Here is a 26,326-nt window from a genome sequence, read left to right on the forward strand (position 1 = left end):
CCGTTGTATCGGAAGGTTTTCTTGACGACCCGATTTTTCGCCCTGCGTTTGGAGTTTCTTTGTGGTACAATTTTTTACGCCCTACCAGCCGGAAGCGTGGAAAAGGTAGGACTTGGTTTTTTTGTTGTTGGCCGATTGACGAACAAATAGTCTTTTGTGTTGCGGCAGCATGGTCGAACGACTATTTTTGGTGTGTGTATGTGTTAATTTGTATGAACTTATTGTAATGCGGGATTCGATGTGCTCCTTAACGGGGTATTGTTAAGCGAAAAAAGTTCAAGTAGCAAGAAAGCGTCACGTAAGTGAGTTCAGTGGGTTGAAAAATTAGGAAAAGTTATTCTGCAGTAAGCTTGACGCATCTCAAACAAGCATCAAGAGTGAAAACAAATTAAGGAATAATTACGATGCAGCTCACGAGCGAGAATAGAAGAAGCTTTATTTTTTCGATCGATTTTGGGAGCTGTTTTTACAGAATTTAAACCAAATGCCTAATCGAATCATGCTTTGATGCATTTTCCTTCTAAAGAAGATTCACTTAAGTAGAAATTTATTTCAAAATGTATGAGTTCTTGGACAGCTTTACCACAAAATTATGCTTGTTCGTCAAACTATTTCTAATAGCACAAAACGTTTCGAAGACTTCAATATGGCTACAACATTTTCTACGAACGAAAAACCACGGGCAATTTCATTCGTGCATAAGCAATTCATTACCATCACCGTGTAGCATAAAATCCTGGTGGCATTTTCCACGTATCAAGTGCGTACCGGGAAGTGGTTCGCCATCATTGCTGCAATTCTAGTGCGCTAAACTTTTCAACCGCTGGCAACCGAGCTTACGAGCCGCTTTTTCCGGAACCTACACACGTTAAATATAATCCTACAGCGTTATTATAATTATGCCCAGTACGAGGTAATAATTTGGATCAATTTCGTTGAATATTAAATCCGATAATGAGTGTTCCGTCACTTTTGGTCATAATGATCATATAGATTCATTATAATTTGTATGCATTTAGTAGTGCAATTAATTTGAAATACTAGTCAGAAATAATTCTCTAGCGTTTGATGCAGAAAATGTAACGCCCAATTTCTTATCGATTTAACACATTCATCTGAGAGTGTACAATAAAGTGCAATTTTAAATCCCCATTTTCCGCCACCATCAATTTTGTCCGTGGCTTTTTTTCTTCCAATCGAATCAATAGGTTCCGATGTTCACGGTGCACATGCTGTAATCATACATCTAGATCCTCACCTTGCTCTAGCGTCTTACGTGGGCAATTGATTTTATAGCACCATTTTGCTGCACTTTCCTCCTCCTTCTTTATATGCGTTTTCTTCCCTTGCAGCGCGAAAATGTTGCATAGCGATAAAAATAACATAAAATATCAAAACTCCCAGCTGGAGGTAGTGTGAAAGTGAGTTCTCTTTTTCCTTCCTACAAGTTACACACACACACATACTCCTTCACAGTTTCGACTCACTTTTCAGTGTGAAAATTCATGAGCAAAAGTTGCATTTTGCAAGTTTTGCACAACCCGCGATGAAAGCGGACTCGCACGGTACGGGTTTTGGCCACCAAAATCATAGTTCCAAACATAGCAAGGAATAGTTTTTGTTACTGTTCTGAAACGAAAAGCTCACAAGAAATGGTTTTTTTTTATTGCAAGCCAGCTTTGAGGTCGGGTGTATAATAACGAAAGGGAAAATCATGGCCCATGAAAATGTCACCTAACCGAGTCGACGGGTGTCGGTCGCTGCTGTTGCTGCTGCTGCTGGACGCAAAACACACCAGACGGTGGAGATGATAAAAGCGGGAGAAAAGCACCGTTTATTCAAATATAATCTGAGCTGAAGTTTTGGTGGTTGGCGGTGATTTTTTGTGCCTAAATTTTCCCGTGAAAATGGTAAGTTACAGTTTTGTCATGCACGTAAACCAGGAGTTCACAAAATAGTGTTTAATCTATTAGAATATATTTAAATAAGAGGCAAATAGCTCTAGCGCAACATACATTCGCGGTGTGTTTTTGATTTCCCTTCCCATTCCAAGAAACTAAACGAATTTGTGGCAGATTTTGTCAGTCCTTGGTCCCTGGCTGTCTCAAGGAGCAGTACGAAACCACGCGCTCCACAACGAACAGGTTGTGGCGCCATAATTTTAAAAGTCAACACGGCAGAACACACCTTCCAGCACCGAGATCCGAAGACTTGCGAAGCGGAATGAAAATTGAATCAAAATTTGTACCCTCAAGGAACAACATGAATTTTTCCACACACATAGACACAGTGCTCGTTCACGCTCCCCCCGCAAAACCGTTCCCTTCTTAGATGGAGCGTGAAAAAGCTCTTAGTTCTGCTAATAAATTTTATGAATTTATCCTCCGCTCTTTCTGCTGCCGCCATTGGCGCACGGTTTTCCGCGCCAAATTGCTGAAACCTCTTAAGGGTGGAAATGGTTGTCTGCACTGGGCGGATTTTTTTTGAGGAGTCTCACAGTCAAAGGTAACAAGACCTCCGCCATAACTCAATCTGCATTTTCTACCTCAACCGAGGTACGTATGGTGTGTAAGATGATGAAAACTGGTACATTCTTGTCACCTTAAGGCGCCCTCGCTCTCTCTCTCTCTAAAACGGTATACGAAAAAAGGGGAAAGTTCTTTACTGTCCATAAAAACAACCCAGCGAAAAGTCTGTTGAACCTCGGTGACGCTGAACACAACTCGTTATCATGCAACGGAATCGAAAGAAAACGTGCCTCGGTGGAGATCGCTTTTCACACGATCCTTGCTAGGAGCGATGATCTAGCGGAAAGAAAGACCCCAAGGGGTTAAGAGTAAGGAATAGATGTCGTGTAAGCATAAATGAGTTCATAATTTGTTATCTTAGTCTGCTGACGAAACGGCGAAGAACGGATGATGGTTTCACTCACTTAAGCAAGATTTTCTTTTGTTTGTGAGTGCGAAATTTAAGGCTTCAAACCGAAATGTTTCAAGCGAAAATTGATTTTTCCTGTTGCAGAAAACCAGCTCTGTAGTTGCTCATAATTCGGTTCAGCTCAGAAACAGCTTAACCCCGTGCCGTATCGCATCAATCAGCAAAGTCCATAAAAGCGTCACGCTTATCGGTAATTACCCAGGCGACTAAACCGTACCGTGCCATACACCCTTGCAGGAACAGATGATGGACATAAATTTGCCACCCTTTTTGGGAAAAGTGGGTGGGTGGGTGGGGAGGATTAGGTCGGTGAGCACGGTGCACGGACTGTACTGGTCGGAAAATCGAAAACCGATTTACGCCACTGACGATTCGACTAACAAATCTTTCCAACTAAGAGTTTGAGCACTTTGCCATGGAAAATTGGACGCAACTTTCCGCACGACCCCAATCTGTACCGAGGGGGAGGGAGGCTCTTTGAGAAGCTTTCCCGAAAATCTTGCTCCAAAAGACTAACAAATTCGAATCAGCACAACTTGCTACTGGTTCGATAGCTTTTGACGATTCACTCACGGCAAATTTTGATCGCTTGGAATGCAGCCGGAAGTAGTTTAAAGTTTTCGGTCGTGCTGGAAGCAAATTTAGCATCATTTATAGTTACGGTGGGCCGTGTGGGTGGGTGAGCTTCTAAGGAAAACTCCTTCGCCTTGTGCCGGGAAGAGTAAGCGAAGAAATATTCACTTAAACTATTCTACCCCCGGGATTGTTGTCTGTCTGTCACATTTAAGTTTTATCACAAATGTCTATTATCAATCTCGAACGGAAAGCTATCTCACAAGCCTTGTCGAGTGAAATGGAAATGCAATCGCTTTTGCTTGTAGTTATCGCTATTACTTCTTCTTCTCCTTCCTTGGTGCTACAGCATTGAAAGGTCTCGGCGTGCCATTTCTAGTTTTCTGTGACTTAATTTTACCCCTAGCAAAGTAGTCAGCCCTGCGTACGGGGGAGGCGGTCTGGATGGAATTTGAACCCTGGTCCTGCCGTGTGAAGACCGGCGCCGCTGTCGCCTCGGCCACCGGACTGCCCCTATCACTTTCACTAGTATTGGGGGATTCCGGATTTGGAAGACTCGAAGGTGCAGTTACTAAAAAGATTCGAATCGGTTTGGCTTCTAAAAAACAGATTCGAATCCATTTTGGATTCGATAAGGATTGGACTCCGAGTCGGGTTGAATGAGGTTCTGAATCCGATTCAAATTTTTTAATCGTTTATTTATAGATGCTTTGGACCTTTGAGACCTCATTCTCCTCTCAATCCGATTCGAATGCAAGCCGAATACGATCCCTATCCGTTTCGAATCAGATTCGAAAGCGATCCGAATCCGATTGGCATTTGATGAGGATTCGATCAGGATCCCCTTGAGATTTGATTGGGATCCAATTGAGATTCGATAAAAATAAAAATAAACCTATTTCTCGTTTTGGACAGCTTTTCTCTAACAATTGAGTTCGGCAATAGGTACCACAGTTCCAATTGTCTTTTTCTGCTGATGCATTGGTGATCCTTTGGGTGTGATAATACTACGTTCGAAGTTATCGATCGATGTGGATGAATGGGTCGAGCTTGTTTCAATTCTCAATCGGAGGACTTGGTTCTGCTTCGATGGTTCACATACACAGACAGAGTACACAGTAGAGTAGAATAAATTCTCTTTTCGTCACAAATTTTGTTTCTTTTTTTTCCCTGTGTTGTGATGAATTTTGTATTCAATTGTGCGTATCTCATTTCCATAGCGTAAGCAGAATTGAATTATACCAGCACTAGCATTGGCATCAGAAAAGAAAGGAAATATTTCTTATGAAGACAAATTTCGATGTAATGTAAATCAACAATGCTTTCGAAGCAGCATTCGAAATATAAACTCGAACCTTTTGCCTGGTGCCAAAAAAGATAATATTGTATAAAAAATGAAAAATGTCCCCAACAAAATTTCTCTGCCAAACGTTTCTGTTATCCCATTTAGCATGCCAAGCCTTATGCATATTAGATGATAAACCGATGCTTCCAATCCTCTTCGTCAACAGCAAACGGAAGATGAAACGAAATTCAATTCTGTTGCCCTTCACGAGGATCCCCACCCAGCGTACATGTCACGTTTGAAGCTATCGCCGAAATTTGTTACCGTTCCCGGCACAACCGAGCTGAACTGTGGTCGGTACACGACGACGGCGACATCGGCGACCAACAATAAATTGCTCCGTTTGAACCTTGAAATCGTAATGAAAACGTGATAAAATATGTAAGTCTTTCCCGGTCTCCTCGGGACACAATTTGCCGAAACATCAATGATAAATGGCATTCCGGTACATCGTCCGGCAGTGTTGCTGTATCGTGTGTCAGCTGATTCGAAAGATAGAACTTGGTCGCGTCGAGTTGAGATCGCAAAGGCGCAATGAATTTTCGATGCGGCGCAGTGATTGTGGACGCCACAAGTATTAAAGTAAACGTCTTTCGTGATGGGGCTCGACGTATTGGATATCCATTTTTAATCGTGTGTTCAAATCTAACGCGTTATTTTTTATTCACAAAGCTACTTTCACTTACTTATAAGGATATAAAGATTGGTTTTAAATTCAGATGAATATTTCAATTAAATTTTTAGAAGCTTTTAATGCAAAATTAGGCAGACAAATTGATGGGATCTAACTTGATCCCAAGGCTAAGCACAATTTCCAACCGCTCACTCTCCAGAGAACCACATGTTTTGCTTCCGTGGGTTCAAAAAAAAATCCCCACGTGGTCCAATTGAAACGCAACAAATACAATTTCCCCGGTGTTCTGTGTTCCTGAAGCTCTAGACTAAGGTCCGATGCTGGGTGAATATAAATCAGCCATCTACGGATCCTTCCACCATCGTGCCCCAGCTTCCGAACGCCCGATACAGATTAAAGAACGCCCACTAACAATCATCCCCGAAATCTATCACACCCCAGCACCACCATCAACCGGCAGAGAAGCGGCAGCAGCAGAATAACATGGCACAAAAATAGCGCAAACACAGGCGGTATTCCAGAATGCATACCTGCCTACATATTTCATGCGAGTTTTCATTTGAATGGAAATGCAATAAATATTAGGCAGGGCGAGCGAACGTTGCGACTGAGCCTATCATCTCTCCAACGATCCACCGAACTGCGATCGGTGCGCCGTTTCAGATATGCAGCCGGCATTCGCGAATTCTAACCGAAAACATGGTCCACAAAACTTCAAACATGAAACACTTTTTCCCTCGGCCAATGTGCAGCACCGTCCTAGGCGACGACGGGGTCCAGGGTACAACCGGCCACCAGCGGCAAGTAGTAGCAATTGTTCCCATTTTGTTTCACCATGCTCATGCTTGGTTGCGTAGAGCAAAAAGCGTGAAAATGGGAAAAATCTGCCATCCAGAATGAGTGGCCATCCCCGTCCCCACACAAATTAAATGCGATGGAGCAGTTTAGTCTTTTAGTGGCGATTTTTGTTTCGAGAGTTTTTTGTTGTGCTAGAGTGTCTGTTGTTTTTAACACTTCCAGCAAACACTGTGTTCGTATATTGGAAAACCACTTTATTCAAATTGTTGCCGGCCTTTTTGCTTTTGTTTCTCCGATTGTGGACAGGAATAGGCAATCTATTCGCGTTAAATGACAGTGAAGGATGCGTCTAGTAGGCAGGGGGAAGATATTGACAGATGACATTTGTTGGTGTGCAAAGTGAGTGCAAATTAAGCTCTGGTGAGGTGTACCTGTCCGGAAAAGCTGTTTGTTGGGGCGTGTTTTGTGTAATAGAGTTCCCAAAAAATGAAGCCCCATTACGACACAACATGGTGACGAGTTGGGAAGTTACGTCCATCGTCTTGACCTTCTTGCTGATAGCGCCCACTCAACAACACCTTCGTTCGCCTGGCCTAGCACGTCGTCCGAGCCTTGAAATCGATAAAAGACGGTCGAGTACCGGCAGCACCATCGGGCAATGGAGCGTAATCCCCGAAGAAATCGTTTCCCGAAGAAAGCACACCCAATTACCGGCAGACGGACAGAGCGCCGGTAGTAAATTGATAGAGTGCTACTTTGAAGGCTCTTCTGTGCAATCATTTAACCGCAAACAGGTCGTCAGGCTGCAATCTGCTCAAGGCATCAGCCCACTTCTGGTTCAAAGTTCTCCCTGCCCCCGCCACTCCCACCGTTCGACCTCGAATCAATCCGGCCAAGACGTGGATGCACTAGAACCGTCAGCAGGAAGAAACCCGTCCGGTAATGATGGAAGAAAGTTTCCTGGAATTAATGGTGAGCGGAGTAGTTTATAGTGGAGAGGTGAAACCAGCATTGTGTATTGCTTCAAATTGGCCTCCGTTTCATTTTAGCAACCTTGAGGTGGAGATGGATCGAGTCCGGGAGTCAAGGTGCGTTCGGGTTGAAGTTGTGGATTTGTGGCTCGGTACGGAGTGAACAGTCGATGGCATCCTCAGCTGCACAAGGACACCATGCCGAAGGACTTGTCCCAAGTGCAAGCGAGATGGTGATTGGTGATGCCACCAATAGATGTGAGTTGTGTGGTGTTGTGCAACTCACCGGACAACCTGAAGAATTGTGGGAAAACTTGAAAAGGCTTCAAAATCACTTCACCACTCCGATAGGGCACGGTGCAACAGATGGACAACGATATGGCGTAGTGTCCTCGTGTGAAACACCCGAGGGATATTGGTTTCGGTACGAAAGAATTGATAAACGGAAACAATCTGAAGAGCTCCGGACGGGTACCGACTTTTTGGGCAAGTTTGATGGTTTTGCGCCGGGGAACATGTGTCGCCGGCCGGAGATAAAGCCTTGCACGGTAAATACCCTCGAGAGTCATCCATACCGTGTGGCAGAAGTTATATTGTCAGCGAACGAAACCGACGACGTTCCGGTGATGAAGGAAGGTTGAGAGGCATTTTTTTTCGGAACTCGTTTAATCCAAAAGTTCATCCAATTTTTTATGAGAATCCTTTTTCCTATTCGATTTCCAGAGTACACACACTACAACTGCTCCGAGGGTGCTTCGAACCTTGGAGATCGCATCGTTGGTGGGCGGAATGCACTCGACGGTGATGCTCCTTTCCACGTATCGTTAAGAAATCTCCACCATGAGCGTCGGTACGGCTTCGGACGTGGGTTGTTCTGCGGTGGTTCACTGATTACTGCCCACCGCGTACTGACCGCTGCACACTGTTTTACGACGCATCCGGCCAACATGGTCGTAGTGGCCGGCATATTGAATCGGTTCGATCGATCGGAACGTATGCAGCAACGCCAAGTGTTCCGATACCTGTGCCATCCGGACTGGAACCGAAGGAGTATGTACGCGGACATTGGGCTCGTATCGTTGCATGCGCCGTTCGGTATCGGAGATCCTCCCAGCAATTTACAAGTGATTGAGCTGCCAAACCACGGACCGAGCGGTGGGGAACGCTGCACCATCTTTGGCTGGGGTCAAACGCGCGAAGGTCGAAAACAGTTCCAGCCCGTGTGTCTGCAGAAAGCTGAAGTAAGTGTGCTGGATCTGGACCGTTGCAAGCGTTCCTTGCAGCGGGTTTTGCACGTCCCCGGTGGTACGTTTTGTGCCGGTAGCTTCGCCGGTGGAGTGGACGCGTGTCAGGGCGATTCCGGAGGTCCGCTGGTTTGCGACGGTACACTTTATGGTGTCGTTAGCTTCGGTTGGGGCTGCGGGAGGTCTCAGTTTCCCGGCGTGTACACCGACGTGTTCGTGCATCGCCGGTGGATTGAAGCATCAGTGGACAGCGATCCAAGCACGTGGAACAGTGGTGCAACGGTTCGGATCGCAGCCACGGGACGGCGTACCGTTCTCGGTGTAATAATAATGTTTAGCACCGTGCTGCTGTCGTAAAGCGTCGGGCTTCATTTTCTTCGAATTGAGTGTTTTGGACGGCTATTGGGCGCATAAGGAACTGTCAATTATTCCGCCGAGAGTTAGGCGTCCACGGGCGTCACATTAAAAAGGGTACAGCATGGCGGGTCAAAAGGCGCGCACGCGAAAAGTGTTTTGAGGATGACTCAGACATTGAAGTTACGGTGTGAGCTAGCATTTCGAAGTCAAGCCAGCTTTACTGATGAGTGTTGGAAATATTTTTATAAACTTTATTTAACTAGATATCTATCAGGATTATTCCACCAGCCTGGGAAATACGATACGATGAGATGAAAAGTTAGACCCGCTCAATAAGCCCATATCCCGGAACGGTTAATGATATTTATGGTCTCACTCCGTGCAGTTACCTGGTGCCGTGTTACCTCCTACCGACCATCACTCCAACTTTAACTATTCCACTTAATTAGTTTTAGTTTTACGGGCCCAACCAACCGTGATATGGCATACAACCGAGTGTAAGTGGTGGTGCCAGTGCGCCATAAGCGTAGTTGTTATGGGACCAAAGCAAACTAACCTACAATCGTGTACATTGTCACCGGTAGTTGCAGTAGTCGTTGCATCGGTCGTTTCTGCCACGGTGTGTGTGTGTGTGTTCCTGAACGGCACTGCATCTGTGCATCGGGCTACCGGTGTTTCGGTGGTTTAGCACCTTCAAACAATGGCGTCCAGCTGTTGGTTCAGCTGCCTGTGTGCAAGCGCTGTAAGCAACATGCCCGTAGGAAACTGGAAGGAATGGGAGGTAGCTCTAAAAGTGGGATCCGTCGTAACCAGTTGGCCCAACTCGACGAATCAAACAAGGCTCGCTACTGCATCGTTTCCTTATGCTGGCTCAACTTAAACCGTACAACTAACCACACTCAAGTATATCCCAACCGTTCCATCTCACTCTCGCACAGCTCGCCCAGGCAGGCTCCCGTTGATGGCTTGGGACGGTTTGACCATGCATATTTTATTTCGCAACTCGCTCCACATTTTCTCATTTTCACCCGTCTGCTACTGAAGTCGACGATTTCAGCTGCTGGCACAGAAAACCCCGCACGGCCATCTGGCGATGATGGTGATGATGATGAGCAACGATTTGTGGCCATCGCTGGGTCGACTGGCAATAGGGATTTGTGCCATTGGAGATGAATTTTTGTCTCCGTTTGGTCCAGCTGACTGAAGGGCTGAATCGTTTTAGCTTTCCTCCAGCAGCTGGATCACTGGATATAATTTATGCTAAAGACTGTTCCACCATCAATAGAAGAATGAGGCTCTTCGCTAGACAATCGTTCGCTATTGGAGGGAGAAAAAAAAGCTACACAACTTCTTTATAAGCTGCGTAACGATCTCCTCCCGAGAGGACTGCCATTTTAAAGAAGATTGAAGTTAAGATGTCCATGATAGCTGATTACTTGGGACACTTTAATTGGCCAATTGTACTACAACTTGATGGAGAAAAAAGGAGAGCTCATCTAACAATAGCTTGATGAAGTTCTCACCAAGACTCACCAGCAAGGACCGTCGCTCCGTCTAGTCCCAAAATTAACCTCACACAAAAATGCACCATGAATAAGCAAACAATGAGGTTCTAAGATCTTCTTGGCGAACGCCATTTTCATCACATTTTTTTTAGTGCTTCAAATATCTTATGAAGAAGCAAAAAATCCGGCATGTTCCTTCCAAGATTTAGGCCGTCTGGTACGAAGGATTACAAGCTCTGTTTTAGGAAGGTTTGGAGAGAGAGAAAAAGGACCCACGTAAGACATCCTTCATATGCGCGTTCTTCTCCACAAGAGTCACTAGACCTATCCTAGCACGAAGAATGCGAAAATGCCATCGAGTTAAGCGAGCACTCGGCGGCACAGTGGCAGGTCAATTGAGAAGTCAATTTGAAGGATTATATGGTGTACTCTCGGCACGCACCAGTTACCTGTTTTTTGCTGCTGTGACATTTGTTGCGCCTCGTTCTTCTACAAGCGATCCAGCAGCAAACATCAAAGGCCGTGGCTCGGTGTTTGTGTTTGCATCTTCAAGGGCATCCGCGTTGGTGGGCCGCACCGTAGTTGTAGCTGATGCTCGTGTAGCAGGTAAATTTATTCGATAAATCGTACATTCTTCAACCAGGAGGAAGACACGGCGCAGTGACAATTTGTTGCTCTTGTGTGAGGTAGAGTAAAGGAAAGCCCGTTTTTGACAGCTTTTCAAACAACCACTTTACAGCGCACGAATACAACTTAAAAGCTTTTCTTCTGCACCGTGTTGCAAAAAGGCTGGCCTGAGTGTTTGTTTGCTCTCGAACTGCCAGTTTTTTTTTGTGTGTGTGCGTGTGTTTGTTTGGTTCTGTTTGTTTCGTGTGTTTAGAGCATCGGGGAAAGGCACAAGAAAAGAGCAATTTACAGCAACCACTTGGCCTCCTGAGTAAGCAGAAATAAAATAAACGATTGCAAACACCAGGGTGGCTCGCGGATGCCGCGGATGCCGGTGGGTTGGAATTCAATTTGAGAAACAAATCACACTTCCGGCGGGGTTCGATACTTAACTGCTGTTGGCCCGTCGGTGGTGGACCAGAGTTCCTGAGGACCGAAGCCGAGACTCCATTTCCATTCGAATGGCGAATTTTTTTTTTCGGGCAAGTTTTCCCTTTTTGATCTTTTCCGTTGTTAGCAGTGCCGAAAGCTTTATTTTATTACCTTCTGGTTACGCCGCTCGTGAACTTGAAAGCGTGAGCTGAGCAAAAGGGAATCGGCCAACTCCAGAACGTATGCGAAAATTTTCCTTGGAATGTCCCCGCTACTCGCGCTTTTCCACCACCAAGCTACGCTAATGTGTGTGTGCATGATCAAGAACGACCACGGCGAGCGCCAGCATATCGGCACAAGAAATCAACCATAGCGCTCGCCTGAAAAAGAAAATACGGAACGGATCGAACAACTCGGAATAAGAAAAACCATCGTGAACAAACAACCTGACTGAACTGAACTCTACTGGGTGGGGAAATGAAAATTGAATTTCTTCGCGTACGTTTGCGCTTGCCGGTTGCTTGCGTTAACTGCAGACGGATGTGGAAAGCCAACAGGCGAGCGCGTGCAGCAGACACATTCCGTCCCGGGGCCGCGTACCGGTGCGTGCTCACCGGAACGGTTAGTTATTCTACGCTTTCATTTCGCTTTGCTTCGTTTGCAGTTTGCACAATTCATTACGCCTTCCATCGGCCCGAGTGTACACGGATTGCTTTCTTTTGGTTTTCACCGGCTCACCGTCCGGGGAAGGTTTTCCCGCTGGTAGGATTTTTCCTTCGGCACGGTGGGTTAAAGGTTGCCAAAATAGGCTCCATTTTTTGGGGTTTGAGATACAGATGAAATGTCTGATGTGTAATAATCATTCCCAAATTTAGAAAATAATTTTAATAATCAATAATAATTTTTTTTAAATAATACGAAAAAGTACTATCAACTGTGAACCTTTTAAATGTTGTCAGCATATTTAAACAGGGCTCGCTTTGTAGAAACCCGTCTGTTTTTCCAATTCCATGGTTCACCGACCCAACCAGACACATTCATTAAAATATTTCCTTAGATGAAAGGTTGCTTCTGTAATGTTTAATAAGGAAAGGGAAAACGCATCGTTTCTTTTCCCTGCAAAGGTAAATATCGTTCCGTGTGTGCGTGTGTGTTTACTCAAATTGTCACGCATGAATGGCGCTGCTTGTTTGAAAGGACGCCACATACAAACATGATTTATGTATGTGATCTTCAGCGCAATCAGAACGCTGGTTTCTTTCGCACGCCGTGTCGATAAGTTTCACCCTATCTCCCCCACCCAACGGCAAGCTTTATTAGTGTCACAGTGAATGGGTCCACAAATTGCACCAGCGCCAAACAACCTTTTTCTCCCGTCCCAGTATAGCTTCGCTACCAGGATTGGAAGTCAAAATGTCACAGAGAAGCAGAAAAAGCATGGGGGGGGGGGATACACAATGTACGGAGAACTTTTCCACACACCAATGACACAAACCACCCAGGGGACGGGCCGTCCGAACAGAGCTAGCAGTGAAAAGCGAACCTGAAGGACAAATAAAATGGCGTGGCAGAATGTTGCAATCCAGTGGAGACAGTGGACCGGATATCAGGCAAACAAATATCCGGCTAATTCCGGTTACGCGAACCATGGTTTTGGAAGGTCATTCCGGTTCGGAGTCTAGGGCGGGACTTTTATCTCGCTCGTCGTAATGTAAGTGCTACTCCAATGCTGGCCAGTGCCCGTTTGCTAGCTGGAAAATTCAAAACCCCTGCACCACATGGATACGAATAGACGAAAAAGGGAAGCGGACGCCCGGTGCTTCACTCGTTCGGAGAGAAACAATTTGTTGAAGATTTTTCATTTGCTCTTCGGTGTGTATTTCCTTCGAGTGGAAAGCGAATCGGACGGGGCACAAATTCCCAAAGGGCAAAATAAACAGAACCGACTCACACACACACCACGCAACGGAGTAATCGAACACCAAACAGAGTGGTGAGTGGTAACTTGTCTGACTGCTGGCTTGGTGGAGGGAAAGGCCAACGCATTCCACCGTAAAGGATCACGTCGTCGCTGTCATCGTCCTCGTGGACGAGTGCTCCAGCTTCGTTCGTCCCTTCAAACTCCTTTGAGACAAGCGCTGCAGGATGAAGCCTCCTTTTTTGCCGGTACGCACGTGTATAGGCACGTGGAATCAGTTTCTTTTTCCCACACACACACACACACACAAGGTACATGAAGAGGTATAGTACAGTATGGCTGACTACAGACGGAGAAAGACCATGGGGGAGAAAAAATATCCCCGCACACCATACGAACAATGCGCAATCATCACGGATTTCGCTTCCAGTTTTTGGCCTAGTGTTGCTCTTCATTTTCCCGACCAATTCATGCGAATGATTCGCTTAGTCGCCACATGGAGTGGACCTTGCTCGGTAGGTTCTCGTTTGAGGTTCTCCCTTTTTTTTGTTTGTTGCTACTGTACGCTTCTTTCGCGCTTGGTTTCATGTTAAAGCTCGATGCTAATTTATTACGCTTTACGCTACTGCACTCGAGCAGCATACTGAACGACCGCCATGAGTGAGCAGATTCGCGTGAGCGTGTCCTGGTCGTCCTGGTGAGTGAGATGGATTATTTTGGCCGGAGAAGAGTAATGATGGCTGTAGATGATGCTTGACGAATGAGGATGCTTATTGAAAGCTAATCGATAGCGGTTGCGAAGGCTTGCGTTTTGCTTTACTCAGTGGAATTGTGGATGGGGAAGTAAATGAGTAGAGAGGAATCTCGGCGAATGGTGAGTGTGGCATGAAGAATTAGATCAAATTTCCATAAACAAATCCCATCTTACGGTGCAAGGTTCAAGCTAAACTTTTTGCGGGGTAAAGCCAACGAAAAACCACAAAACCCAACTTGGTTGGTGACTTGAACAAATCCCTCTTCCCGATGCGACTCACCAGCGTTCCCGGAGTTCTAATCTTCACAATCAACAAACCAGCATCACGTTGAAGACAACCGCTCATTTAATTGATGAAAGACTTGCCTTTGCTTTCCCCGTAAGCCAGCGCTGGCAAACCGCACTTGTTCGACACTAATCCCGGGGTTGGGGTGAAGTAGTTGCGCCACGGGCAGCAAAAGTTACCGAAAAGTTTTCTCACAGCACAACAGTGGCGCAAGTTGCGTTTGTATCGGGAGACTTTCCTGGACTAGAAATAGAATGTATTGAAAAAAAGGAATTTAAAGTTAATACACAATGGATAAGAAGAAGACAAGATATTGAAGAGTATAGGAGCTAGGAGATGAATGTTGGGCGATTCTGAACTCTTTAAGCTTAAGCTCAAACCCGGAATGCATTGTTTGTTGTTGACCTTTCTGCTGTGTGGTGTGAGCTCCTTTGTTGTCATATTTACTTCCTGCGCTGAGTACATTTTTTCAGCGAACCACTCGGCGAGAATGAGTTTCACTTCCAGTGAGTTCCTCCTGGATAGCACTCGCAGTAAATGAGGAGAAGCTGCTTCTCAGAAGAGATATTAGAAGTGTACACATTGGAGAGAGAGAGAGTTTGTGTAAATAAAGGAACTTGAAAGAATAGTTTAGAAGTTAGAAGAACTCTCTTGCTTGAGAGAAACCGCAGACAACTACAGAAGATTACTTTCTAAATCAAAGAATGCTCACAGAGGGCGCTACTGTTACATACAGATGGCGCTTTTTAGTGGAATAGAAGACAGGCATGCCTTCTTCAACCAGAATTAATTGAAACATTAAAGAGAATTGTTCAAAGCATGTTTTAGAATCTATTTAGCTCAAAATTCCATCGAAATTTGGATAATTAAAGTCTATCTCTCTTTGAAAAGAGACCCCTTAAAGCAGCTTTTGCTACCACCCGCACATCACCGCGCAGAGCAACAGATGATGAATTGAAAGCTCCGCCAGGCTCAATTGATTTTAAGACCACAACTCTCTATTTTTAAAAAATCGGAAAACCTCCACCGGTGAATCGATTTCACGCTACGTTAGGTCGTGTTTCACAGTAAATTGGAGCGCTTCTCACATTATCGCTTATCTGGACGGCTGGCACTGTCCACCCGCTGTTTGGCTGGTGTTTCATAAATATCAGCCGTGTACTGCCTTCCTTCCCACCAATATCGTCCCATTTTCCCGTTTCCCCGAGATGTTCGCCCTCAACAGGCGACGCGTGTGCGCGTGTTCCGGGAAAGTTTCAGAATCTACAATCATGAAAGGGCATTGTTTTGGAGTTCGTTTTCTTTCTTGCTTTCCTTCCACCAAACCCGACAAAAGCAAACTAGGGAATACACGACGTTAGGCTTACCAGCCTTCTGGAGATGCTGCCACTAACCTGGAACGCGTCCAATACCTGTTGCCCATGCCGAAGAAGAGCGAAAGAAAGTCGTAGGAAAGCCCTGAACGGAATTTTCTCCCAAGTCATTTTTCGACAGAAATCCCAGGAATGCTGCTGATGCAGTATTGTTACTTAAAGTTTCTGCATTCCATTCCAGTTTGCAGTGGCAATGGACGGAAAACCGGCCCCACTCTAAAGTGGGTCGCGAACCGAAGCAAAGCGAAATAGTTCAAATGGACTGTACCTCTCCCACGGGAACGCGTTCGTGGAAAGTATGTTTATCATAACTTATAACTCACACACCCCCGCTCCAGGATACAGTCAGAGGGCCTTGGGAGGAGGTTGGCCAATGGGTGGTAGAAAAATTTATAACTCAATTCGCGTCCCTCACGAACCTTGTCGGGACGTGTCGGGATAAGGCAAGCGCTAGCAAAAGACGATGGTAAATAATCATAGCCCTGGTTCGCGATTGGGCAGGAAAATGGCGTTTTATTTTAAGTAAAGCATAAAGTAAGTGTTCTTCTTCGGAGGGGGGGGGGGGGGTTTGGTGTGGTTGGTTTTTTGCACCAGCTGTCTTCCGGTAGACACATCCCGGGAACGGGGAACAAATGCCCACGAAAGCCATATTTCATTCAATCTTTCTTCTTTTGCTCTGGAGCGGTTATGGAGTGGTCTGCTAGCAGGAAGGGTTCTACTGACGACTGGGAAGACCCAGCTGCAAGCGTTGCAACGAATACGCTTCAAATATGGCGAAATAAATTCTGGATTATGCTGCCGAATGCAGAAACGCGGCCAGTCTTCCAAACTTCGCGGAAAATTGCGCGAAAACCACCGTAAGACCCTTCAAATTGAAATGTGTACACGTGTGTGTGTGTGTGTGTGTCTGACGGTATGGATGGACATGGCGGAAGGCCAACTCTGCCGTGCCAACCTTGGGGCCTTCCGGCAAAATAGAGCACAATTGGGGTTCGGGCTGTAAGTTGCAGGGCGCCTTCAATCGTTTACAGCGTACGTGAACACTTTTCCTTCGAACGGACACGCTTCAAAATTGAATCGCTGAACGCGCTGTGGTTGGAGTTTCCGATTCCAACCAAATAACCTCCCATTTGGAAGTTCCACGTGCCTGCTGCAAGCCACAAACATGACCCTACACTTGTCCGTTCCAAAATCGGAAACGGAAGTGCCTGCACACGGATGTGCCAGCGGTTGAAGCGGAAGGAAATGGAAATCCCTCAGCACAAAACACTCGCCACGCAAGGACACGCAGAAAGACGTCCGACCCGAACTCCCGCCCCCTAAGCCCTCCCAATATCAACAGGACCGGACCACTTGTGCCCGTGGCGTGTTCGAGCAAAAAGGAAAATAAATAAAAGTTTTCATTTAAAACTTTTTCCCTTTATCTCGAAGCCAAGTGCTGGGAGTTGGGTGTTGTTTTGGGCTGGCGTTGAGCTTCCCAACTTCAACTCCATGTCTCAGGGCATTGTTGCTGGTGCTGGCACTGCTGGTACGCTCACTCACAAGGGCCTCAAGTTGCGCAAAGTTGTGCACACCGAAAAGGAAAGATCTGCGCCTCCCTGTTGATGAGTTGTTATTGCCTCATTCCGTTGTTGCGATGCAATTTTCAGCGATTCGTCGGGTGGCAATCTGGCTGTACGAATCTCGGTACCATAACTCCCAGATGGTTCTGCTGCGCTGGTTCCCGGAAGCGTCAAGCGTCTAATCGTGTTATAGTTCGTCAGCGATCAATTTGAAGTTCGAGTTTCGTGTTCGTCCGAGCGAAGAACCACTTTTTGCGGAGACGATGCACGCCCGTTGCTGGAGAATATGTCTCTGTGGTCATCGAGAACAAGTGATTTTTGTATGGCAGTTTAAGTAAGTAACTATATTTCTAGTGGCGCCATCTATTTACTAATAGCAGAAGTAATGAACATGTACTAAGAGCTTTAAGTATTTTTGAGAATTTTGAGCGTAAAAACACTAAACACGACTTGCAGAATAGGTCCTGCAAGGTACCAACACTCGTCAATATTTTCACTCCAGAACATATAAAATCTGCACTTGAGCCAAGGAACCGTCCACTACTGTCTACTCTCACTCCCTTCGCCACTTTATCACTGCATCCGTCTGCCATTTTTTCTTTCCCTTTTTCCGCAATCCGTTCGAACATCCGGCCAACTCAACACCCTGACAGACGACGAATCACACGATGTACACGGAAGCTCGGAATAGTTCGGACGAGAGCGTGCTTTGTGTTGGAAGTGCACCGAGGACAGCTATTTCCATCCTCCTTTTTTCACATTCCCTGACACTATGGCCCACTTCCGACCCGCTTGACCACCTTCCGGTGGTTCCGCAACTTCTTTCAGCACCATCGCCCGAGGGATTGTGATAGCGTGCTGTGTAGTTTGCAAAGTAAATCGAAGGTAACCCGCACCACGAAACGAAAACCAAACGGTGCAAGTACTACAGCCGGTGTGTACCGAGTGTGGTGCGGTGGTCTGTATGATTTGTTGGACACCGTAACCTTTGCTTATCCTTTCACTCCCTACCAGCGCCAGTTTTTCTTTTCTCAGTAAGTTTAACATCGAGCAGGTATATTTTACGAAGAATTCTCGGGAGATGTACTTACTGGATGAGATATTCCAAGTAATATTCCCTTGCCGTGGGGCTGACCGATTCCTTGGAGAGTTACTCTGCAAAACCATTTGTCTGGCAATTCTTCGTAACCGAAGTTACTTCCCCGGGAACTCTTTAACTCGCAGACCTATTTATCTTTCATTAGAGATCGAGGTGGAATTCTTCGGCTGGTGCGGCCGTTTATGAAGCATTCCTTTGCCCCCATCGGATGCCACAGGATGAGTAATGATGTCAGGGAAAAAAGGGGAACTTCACAGCCACACATATCACTCACTGTCACGGCCCGGCTGCTTGTCCAAGTGAGCAAAGTTAGTGAGCAACTTTCAATGAGGGAAGTTTTGTGTCAACAGTCGGCGCCGGAAGTAATAACGATTTAATTGTTTTCGAATTAGACAAACATTCTGACCTCCATTACTTGGTGCCGCTCGGTAGACATATTGAACAGGAGAAAGAAAAGCGAAGTTTAAGAATTTCAGTTTTCTCGGTAAATTTTATTGCCGATCCGTTTAACCCGACCCGACTCTTTTTTTGTTGTCATAACTTAATGAGGGTGCTGTTGAAGACGATTTGCAATGTTCCGATCAATGCTCCACTGTATGAGATCTTCCTGCCTGTTGCGGTGGCCTTACCTATGGCACAAGTTTCACCCCGATTGGACGTGCTCCGGGTGCAAAGCGGCGCAGTTCTTCCTCGTTCTTCAGCTCGCGGATCTGTACCTCGTCGCTCTGGCCCGGTCCCAGCAGTGCCCGGATTGCCTTTCGAATCTCTTCGTTCAGTTTCTCCTCCGACGGGTTACCTTTCACCACGAGCACCTGCTGTTCGTACGCGTTGGCCAAATTCGGTGTGGTGGACTCGATTGGAGCTTGTGTAGTCGTCACTGCGCTTCTTTGATGTGCCGTTGACGCAGCTTTGGCCGAACGTAAGGGTCGTGATGCCGACCGTACCGCTTTGGGTTGAACCTTTGCTTCCCGGCTCGTATCGTCTTTGGTGGTATCGGCCATTACGGCCATCGCCAAAAGTGTAATCACCAGCACGGAAAGTAGCAGATAGCCTCGAACCACTGCCATAACTTTAAGCGCAACTTGAGCTTCACGAAAGACAGCCAAAATGCTTAATGAACGATCCTCGTCGAACCGAGCCGAACCAGTAACTAATGGTGCACCGATACTGGACGGTTCATTTTTATAGAGTTTATTCTGGCCGAATCGCTGGCGGGGCGATTAGCGAAGCGAAACCGGCTTTCTGGGACTTCTTCCTCCCACCGTGGTCCGATGCGTTTACATAATCTCATCGATCACCACCCGATACGGGGAGTCACAAAGCGCAATGAAAGCGAATCTGGGACCGATCGAGCAAGCAGATTAAGCACTGGCCGAAAGGAAGGAGACAACGATTTTTGCGACAGAACGAGCTGGAACTGAAGACTTTTTGGGGGAACTCCAGCCCGACCCGGACCCAGGATCTTAAGCAGTTTCAATAATAAATTCAAATTTTGCATCACGATTGGGATCAATGGTTTTATGGTTGGCGATTAAAATCAGTCCGCCAGTCTGGTTTCTTTCAGGGAGGCTCCCCCACATGCAACACATCCACACTTTTTTCCAGCTTTTGACAGTATCGAAAGCGAAATTCGAATCCAGATTATTTTAAGGCAAGTTTTATTTCCCTTACCTTCTTGGTTCGATTCTATTTGATTAGAAATAGAGAAACCGGTTCCCAAACAGCGGTGTCTAAAGCGGGCAAGTCAAGAACTCCAGTATGCAAATAAAGGATACCCCATACCCCGACGTTGACGTAGGTTTGAGTTCTCCGGGCCTCATGGTTCCCTAAGCAAACAGAACTCCGGAGAAATCGATACAGATTGCTGGCTGGCGGTGTTATGGTATGGTAAAGCGTCTCAAACTCGTTGACCAAACATTAGGCAACCAACTGCAGCCCAAACCCCCAAGTGGATGTATTATGAGCGCTACACTCTATTTGATCAGCAAACACATCCCAACTTCAGGTTCCAGATCAGGTCTTCAAGCCCAATCGAATGATACTGTTTTCCTATTTCCGATTGCCTTCTCCTTCATTCATGAGCCAATATTTTTATTGTTAAACTATTTATGCAGAGCTCAGCTTATGCTCGCGTCTTCTTCCCATATCCCAACATCCTCAGAGCGGTTTGCAGCAACGGGTACGCCTCGTTATGGCAGTCGCCCTGAAAATCGTCCGTATCGATCGTCCAAAACATGATGCCACCGAGCTTTTTGTCCATCGCGTACTTCACCTTCGTACCGATCGTTTCAATACCGTCGAACGTTATCCACTGATCGTCCCGGTACGCGTACTTCACCGCATTCTGCGCCATCGATTTGACAACCCACTGGCTGGGAGCGGTACTGTTCGGCTTTAACATCTCGCACACCTCGTTGTACCCCAGCGAACCAGCACTGCGTGTGTAGGGTCCCGGTGCGCCCGGCCCAACCGCTTTGATCCCTGGTGCCATGAGCCTAGCCGGCACGACGGTGTACGTTTTGGCGTGGGTTGTAATGCCCAGCGAGAACTTTTCCATTGGACAGCCACTTTTGCTGATGTAAGTGATCGTTGAGTCCTGGGAGGATATTTAGAAGTACCTTTAGATAGAGAACTTCCTCACAGTTTGAACATTCTTACAATCGTTTCTCCAGTAGACGAATCGCCATAGAGTGGAGCATCCAGTGTGGCCTTAACCTCGCTAGAGTAGTCATAGGTCATAAGGTTGATAAAGTCAAGCTCTTCACACAGCTTTGGCAGATCGTATCCAGCCTGCAGTATCTGCTTGGAAGCACTTATGGCCGCAGTCAGAAGCTTCTTGCGCCGGGCGAACCTGCTCCTTAGTGTTTGGATGAGTAGGAGAAAGTTTTCTCGATCCTCCGGAAGTCCACCGCGCTAACAGAGAGCGAATTAGAAGAGATCTTCTTTACATCACAGTTATCCCCTACATCCCACATACCATCGTAGGATACTCCCAGTCGACGTCCAGTCCATCGAATCCATAGTGAACCAAGTAGCGCAGCGTCTGGTCAGCAAAAGCCTCCCGCGTTGACTCACGTTCGGCCATCTTGCGGTACAGCAACAACCAAAACAACAAGAAAACAGCGTTATCTTCACGAGAGTGTCTGTGTTTCCCGCTGCTACTGATAAGCGCTTACCAGGGAATACTTTTCCGAACCCTCGTTCCATCCACCGATCGCGAGCAGCACCTTCAGACATGGATTCTCCTCTTTCAAGGCTACAACCTTCGAATAGCCCTCTACGTTTAGGAAGAGATCATCATTACTGTAGTTCTTCTTCAAATATTTTTCACTTACTATTCACGTTCACATCGTTGTAGTAATCGAGGGAATCGATTCCACCGCCTATGTTTAACCCTGCAAAGGTGTACACCAAGTGCGTACAGTGATCCGGAACTATGTACGAGACGTTGAACGATCCACTGCCTTCGCGATAATTAGACCAGCTTGCCAAGTAACACACCACACGATAGGGTCCTAAGGGTATCAATTTTTTTTTCTCTTAAAATACGCAACAATTCTACCTGGACAATATGGCTTACTTTTAGGACACTCCGTAGCTCCATCCACCAGGATCCCACAACTCCAGAGCAATATAGCTCCGATGCCCAATAATTGTAACGGTTGCATTGTAACTAACCGTACGGGTGTGTTTTCCATTCAAATGGACCTTCCTTCCGTATTGCGGCAAGATAAAATGCTATCTTTTGAAAGCATGGAACTGTTACATCTCGAAATCAGATCAGCGATACCTCACTGATATGCACTCGCGACTACTGGGGTCTTTGACGCCTCGTGGGCTAGTTCGTTTTTTTCCTGCCCAACTCGCAGTTGGTGCTCCGGTTTTCTTCAAAACAACCTTGAAACAGATACCCAGAAACGTGCAACGATCTTTCTACGGTTGACATTTTGGGTGGCTGCCATTTCCGTGCCGGTCAACGTTCGACCGACGAAAAGCGGTTGGTTGGAGGCGTTATATTTGAATGCATTCAGCTGGCGCACGCCTGCATTAACGGTCCTGCCCATCTGCTCTGTCCAAACTCCCCCTCCCCAGTGCAGTTGACCGGTTTTGTTTCGGTGTGGTCGAAGTGCAAAAAAAAACTGACATGGACCTCCTCGCAGCGGTAAACGTTGACATTCAAATGTGTTTGAAGCCGGCCCATCGTGCGAATTTGGTTCAACTATTTTTGTCACAGCAGGATCCGTAGCTTGACATGTTTACAAATTGGTTCGCAATTTATATTTGTATCATTTTATTTCGAGCATTTTGTGGGCAGATTTATTGCATCGACCCACATGAACGACGGCAAAATGCGTGAAGGTGTTGTACAACTTTTGCATATCAACCGCCAATTTAAAATAAAAAGAAATGCTTTCGCCATTTTGATGCTTTCATAATTTTTTTATTATTCTGTTGTTGTTGGATTGACAGTAAATTAAAAAAAATCCGTAAAACACAATTAATTCCAAAGCTTATAAAAAGAATTCCATTTCCGATTCCATGTCCACTGCGTTGCCCACAATGCAGTCGAAGCTGTGTGCGTGACAAAGCCAGCTGATTGTAAACAAATCGTAGTCTTTCCCATTTACCGCGCTGCATCGCAGTACACAGCTGTGCGCGTGAGCAGGACGGCACATCTTTCACGCACGCCATCTCACACATCGTGCTCGACTACGCTCTCTCCCATCAACAAAAACAATGCTCCACACGGCAAACGTAAACAAACCCAGCAAGGACGACCACCGGAACGCCAGTGCGGCAGGTGTAGTACGCCGGGCGCAAACAGAAGGCGCGTCATAAATCGTACTCATCAACACGGAATAAAGTTATCCTTCGGTTTCGTGGCTGGTGCTGTCGGGCTGCAAGTTGCCTGGCATTGGTGTGTTATTTATTTTCCTATTGATCTCCCTCCCGCGGGTGGGGGTCACACTCACACACCGCCGGTGCCGTGCGCCTCCTCGGGTTATGTAACGGATCCGCAAGATAATCAACCCCGATCCGAACTCCGACTCGCGCTTGACACGATGGCGGTACGGCAATCCGCGTGCAGATTGCTATCGGCCGTCGCTGGCACCGGTCCGTCCTGTGGCGGTGCTGTGGAACAGTCGCTCGAAACCATGGCACGGATCATTCCGGGAATATTTAAACACTCGCGCTGCCGGAACAACGTGTACCCGCAGAGTGACGTGCGGCGATATCCGGTCCCGGATGAGTCCGTCTTTTGGACCCAGACGTACTCCGACTATCAGCCACCGTTTCACGAATCACCCATCCTGCAAGGGAAAGAGTGGGCCGACTTGGATATCGGTAAGTGTAGAAAAGGGGCTCGTTGGGTCAAGGTCAACCTGGTAACCCCAAGGTAACGCGCGTTTTCCGCTGTCTTTCAGATAACACCTCATTTAAACCGAACTGGAACGAACTGGACGGGAAGGTCAACCGGGTGAGCTTTGTCGGGGCGTACGAAATACGGGACAGCTGCCCGCTGAATCCTTTCGGACGTACGGGTATCCGGGGCAGAGGAATACTTGGTCGCTGGGGACCGAACCATGCGGCCGATCCGGTCGTGACGCGCTGGAAGCTCGATGAGGAAGGCCGCCCGGTAGTGCACCCGGCCAGTGGCAAGCGCGTTCTGCAGATGTGTGCGATTGAACGGCAGGACTGTGGCGAATGGGCCATCCCGGGTGGGATGGTAGATCCGGGCGAGAAGGTTAGTGCGACGTTGCGCCGTGAGTTTCTCGAGGAAACGATGGACAACGATGCCGGCGAGATGGCGGGCGAGGTGGAACAGTTCTTTGCGGCCGGTACCGAGATCTACAAAGGATATGTGGATGATCCGCGCAACACGGACTGTGCCTGGATGGAAACGGTGGCGGTGAATTTCCACGACGAGTCGGGCTCGGTTGTGGGACGGTTCCCGTTGCACGCCGGGGACGATGCGGCCAAGGTACGCTGGATGGATGTGGGCGAGGAGGTGAAACTGTACGCCAGCCATTCGAACATTGTCAAGCGTGTGGTCGATATGCTGGAAGCGCACTGGTGAGAGGCGTGCAGAGGAGTGTGTATCATCATAAAAAGCAGTGATTGGCACGCACATCAGTGGAAACACAGCAGACCCTTTTTTTCGGATTCTTCGGAAGGCTTGTTTGACCTTCGAGACAATGCCTGTGTTGGAAAGTTCGAACGTAACTATCGGGCCAGGAGAAAACGAACAGAGGAATAAATGCAACATTTTCTACTCCGCTGGCATGTTGGTTGGTGATTAAAATAATCGTAACATGTATTTGTTTCTTCTTCTTCTGTCCCCTCTTTTTTCTTCTTCATCCCTTCTTCGCATGGTTCACTGCAACCCGTGTTGCAGCTCCCTTCCCGGTTAATCTCGTTGCAGCAAACACATAATCGGTTCTTAGTCCTTGTTTCGAATTTGTCACACGAGATTCATGGAGATTTTGCTGCACTGCATTTCTAAGCACTAATGCGACAATGGTTTTTTTTTATGCGGGGGTTAAAGTTCGATTTTTCTTTCTTCCCTCACATCAGTTAACATGCTCACTCACTTAGCTTCTCTCCTCTGCTGGAGGAAATTCTTCCCTCTGCCTTCATGCTTCAATGCTGTTGCTCGATTGGAAATGTGTCTTGTTTCTATATGACCCAAGGATGTATCTGCTTCTTCTAATTTGCTTTCTATTTGTTTCATTTTAATTTGTTTGTTTCATTCACAACGAGCTGTTGTACAAGGTATTTAGTAAACATCTCCGGGGATTGTTCTAGTTGTTGCTGCAGTTTCTATTGTTTGGTTTCTAGAGGATTGAATTTTATAAAAGATTTGTTCAACAAATTGAAAGAAAATAGAGCAAATAATAAAAAGGAATGTTTTGAAAGGAAATATTAACAAGAAAATAGAGAAAATATACAAAAACAGGATTGCAGGGTTTTCCAGACCAGTTTAGCATTTAAAAACAATATCTCAATAAAGTCAACAGCATAAAATGCTTATCTGAGATCGTATATGCAATTCACCCTTGTTAACCCTTTTGGGGCGGGCCGGTGGTCGTGACGAGGATGCCAGGACAGGGGTTCAAATCCCATCCGGACCTTACCCCCGTAGTGAGGATTGACTATCTAACTGCATGGAATCATAAAGTCTAGCAAGCCAGACATAACAGACACGACCTTAAGGGGTCGTTAGGCCAAGAAGAGAGAGAGAGAGAGAGACCCTAAGTGGTCGTTAACCAATAAATAAATAAATAATAACTCTTTTTCAACATCGGAAAACAGAATTTTAACTTAACGGAGTCCTACCTAGCCAATGGAAAACTGCCTTAACGGAGCTGTAAACTGTGTTTCGTCTTATAACTCTCGTATCATTTCAAATGGTTCTAGCCAATTGGGGAGGTCCGGTGACTGAGGGTTGGGGCGGTCCGGTGGCCGAGGCGACAGCGGCGCCGGTCTTCACACGGCAGGGCCGGGGTTCAAATCCCATCCAGACCGCCTCCCCGTACTTAAGGCTGACTACTTTTCTACGGGTAAAATTAAGTCACAGAAAGCCAGAAATGGCAGGCCGAGACCTCTCGAGGTTGTAGTGCCAAAGAAGAAGAAGAAGAAGAAGGTGACTGAGGGGATTGCGGCACCGGTTTTCTCACGGCAGGAACGGGGATTAAAATAAAATCTCAACCAGCGTTGGTAAACGGGTTAACGAGGTTGAATTGCATATTTGATGTCGGATTAGCGTTTTAAGCTGTTTGTATATAGTGTTACAATGTTGAACTGGCCTGAGAAACCCTGTAAAATAGAAGCAGCAATAAGCAATCAATTATCAAGCAAAAAAAACTATCGTGAAGGTTCGCCGAGCGCGAGCTAAAGAAGCAAGGATGGAGCTCTACGCATCCCTAACCA

The 26,326-nt window shown here is 46.5% G+C and overlaps 3 protein-coding genes across 3 annotated transcripts; 2 read left to right on the top strand and 1 right to left on the bottom strand.

Annotated features, from left to right (window-relative positions):
* The first annotated feature begins 6,630 nt into the window (after nt 1–6,630).
* LOC118510472 (trypsin-3-like) lies at nt 6,631–8,884 on the top strand. The gene is made up of 2 exons (XM_036052339.1): nt 6,631–7,894; nt 7,982–8,884. The coding sequence occupies exons 1-2, from the start codon at nt 7,429–7,431 to the stop codon at nt 8,857–8,859; spliced, it is 1,344 nt and encodes a 447-aa protein (XP_035908232.1). The 5' UTR covers nt 6,631–7,428; the 3' UTR covers nt 8,860–8,884.
* Nucleotides 8,885–20,444: 11,560 nt separating this feature from the next.
* Nucleotides 20,445–22,086, bottom strand: LOC118510473 (probable chitinase 2). The gene is made up of 6 exons (XM_036052340.1): nt 21,975–22,086; nt 21,730–21,909; nt 21,571–21,671; nt 21,372–21,479; nt 21,053–21,307; nt 20,445–20,990 (listed from the first exon to the last, which is right to left on the bottom strand). Exons 1-6 carry the CDS (start codon nt 22,060–22,062, stop codon nt 20,517–20,519), a joined length of 1,206 nt encoding a protein of 401 aa, XP_035908233.1. The 5' UTR covers nt 22,063–22,086; the 3' UTR covers nt 20,445–20,516.
* A 1,041-nt stretch (nt 22,087–23,127) lies between these two features.
* LOC118510475 (ADP-ribose pyrophosphatase, mitochondrial) lies at nt 23,128–24,701 on the top strand. The gene is made up of 2 exons (XM_036052343.1): nt 23,128–23,740; nt 23,821–24,701. Exons 1-2 carry the CDS (start codon nt 23,458–23,460, stop codon nt 24,471–24,473), a joined length of 936 nt encoding a protein of 311 aa, XP_035908236.1. The 5' UTR covers nt 23,128–23,457; the 3' UTR covers nt 24,474–24,701.
* The last annotated feature ends 1,625 nt before the right edge of the window (nt 24,702–26,326 follow it).

The sequence above is a fragment of the Anopheles stephensi genome, chromosome 3 (assembly GCF_013141755.1).
Source record: "Anopheles stephensi strain Indian chromosome 3, UCI_ANSTEP_V1.0, whole genome shotgun sequence".
Taxonomy (NCBI): Eukaryota; Metazoa; Arthropoda; class Insecta; order Diptera; family Culicidae; genus Anopheles; species Anopheles stephensi.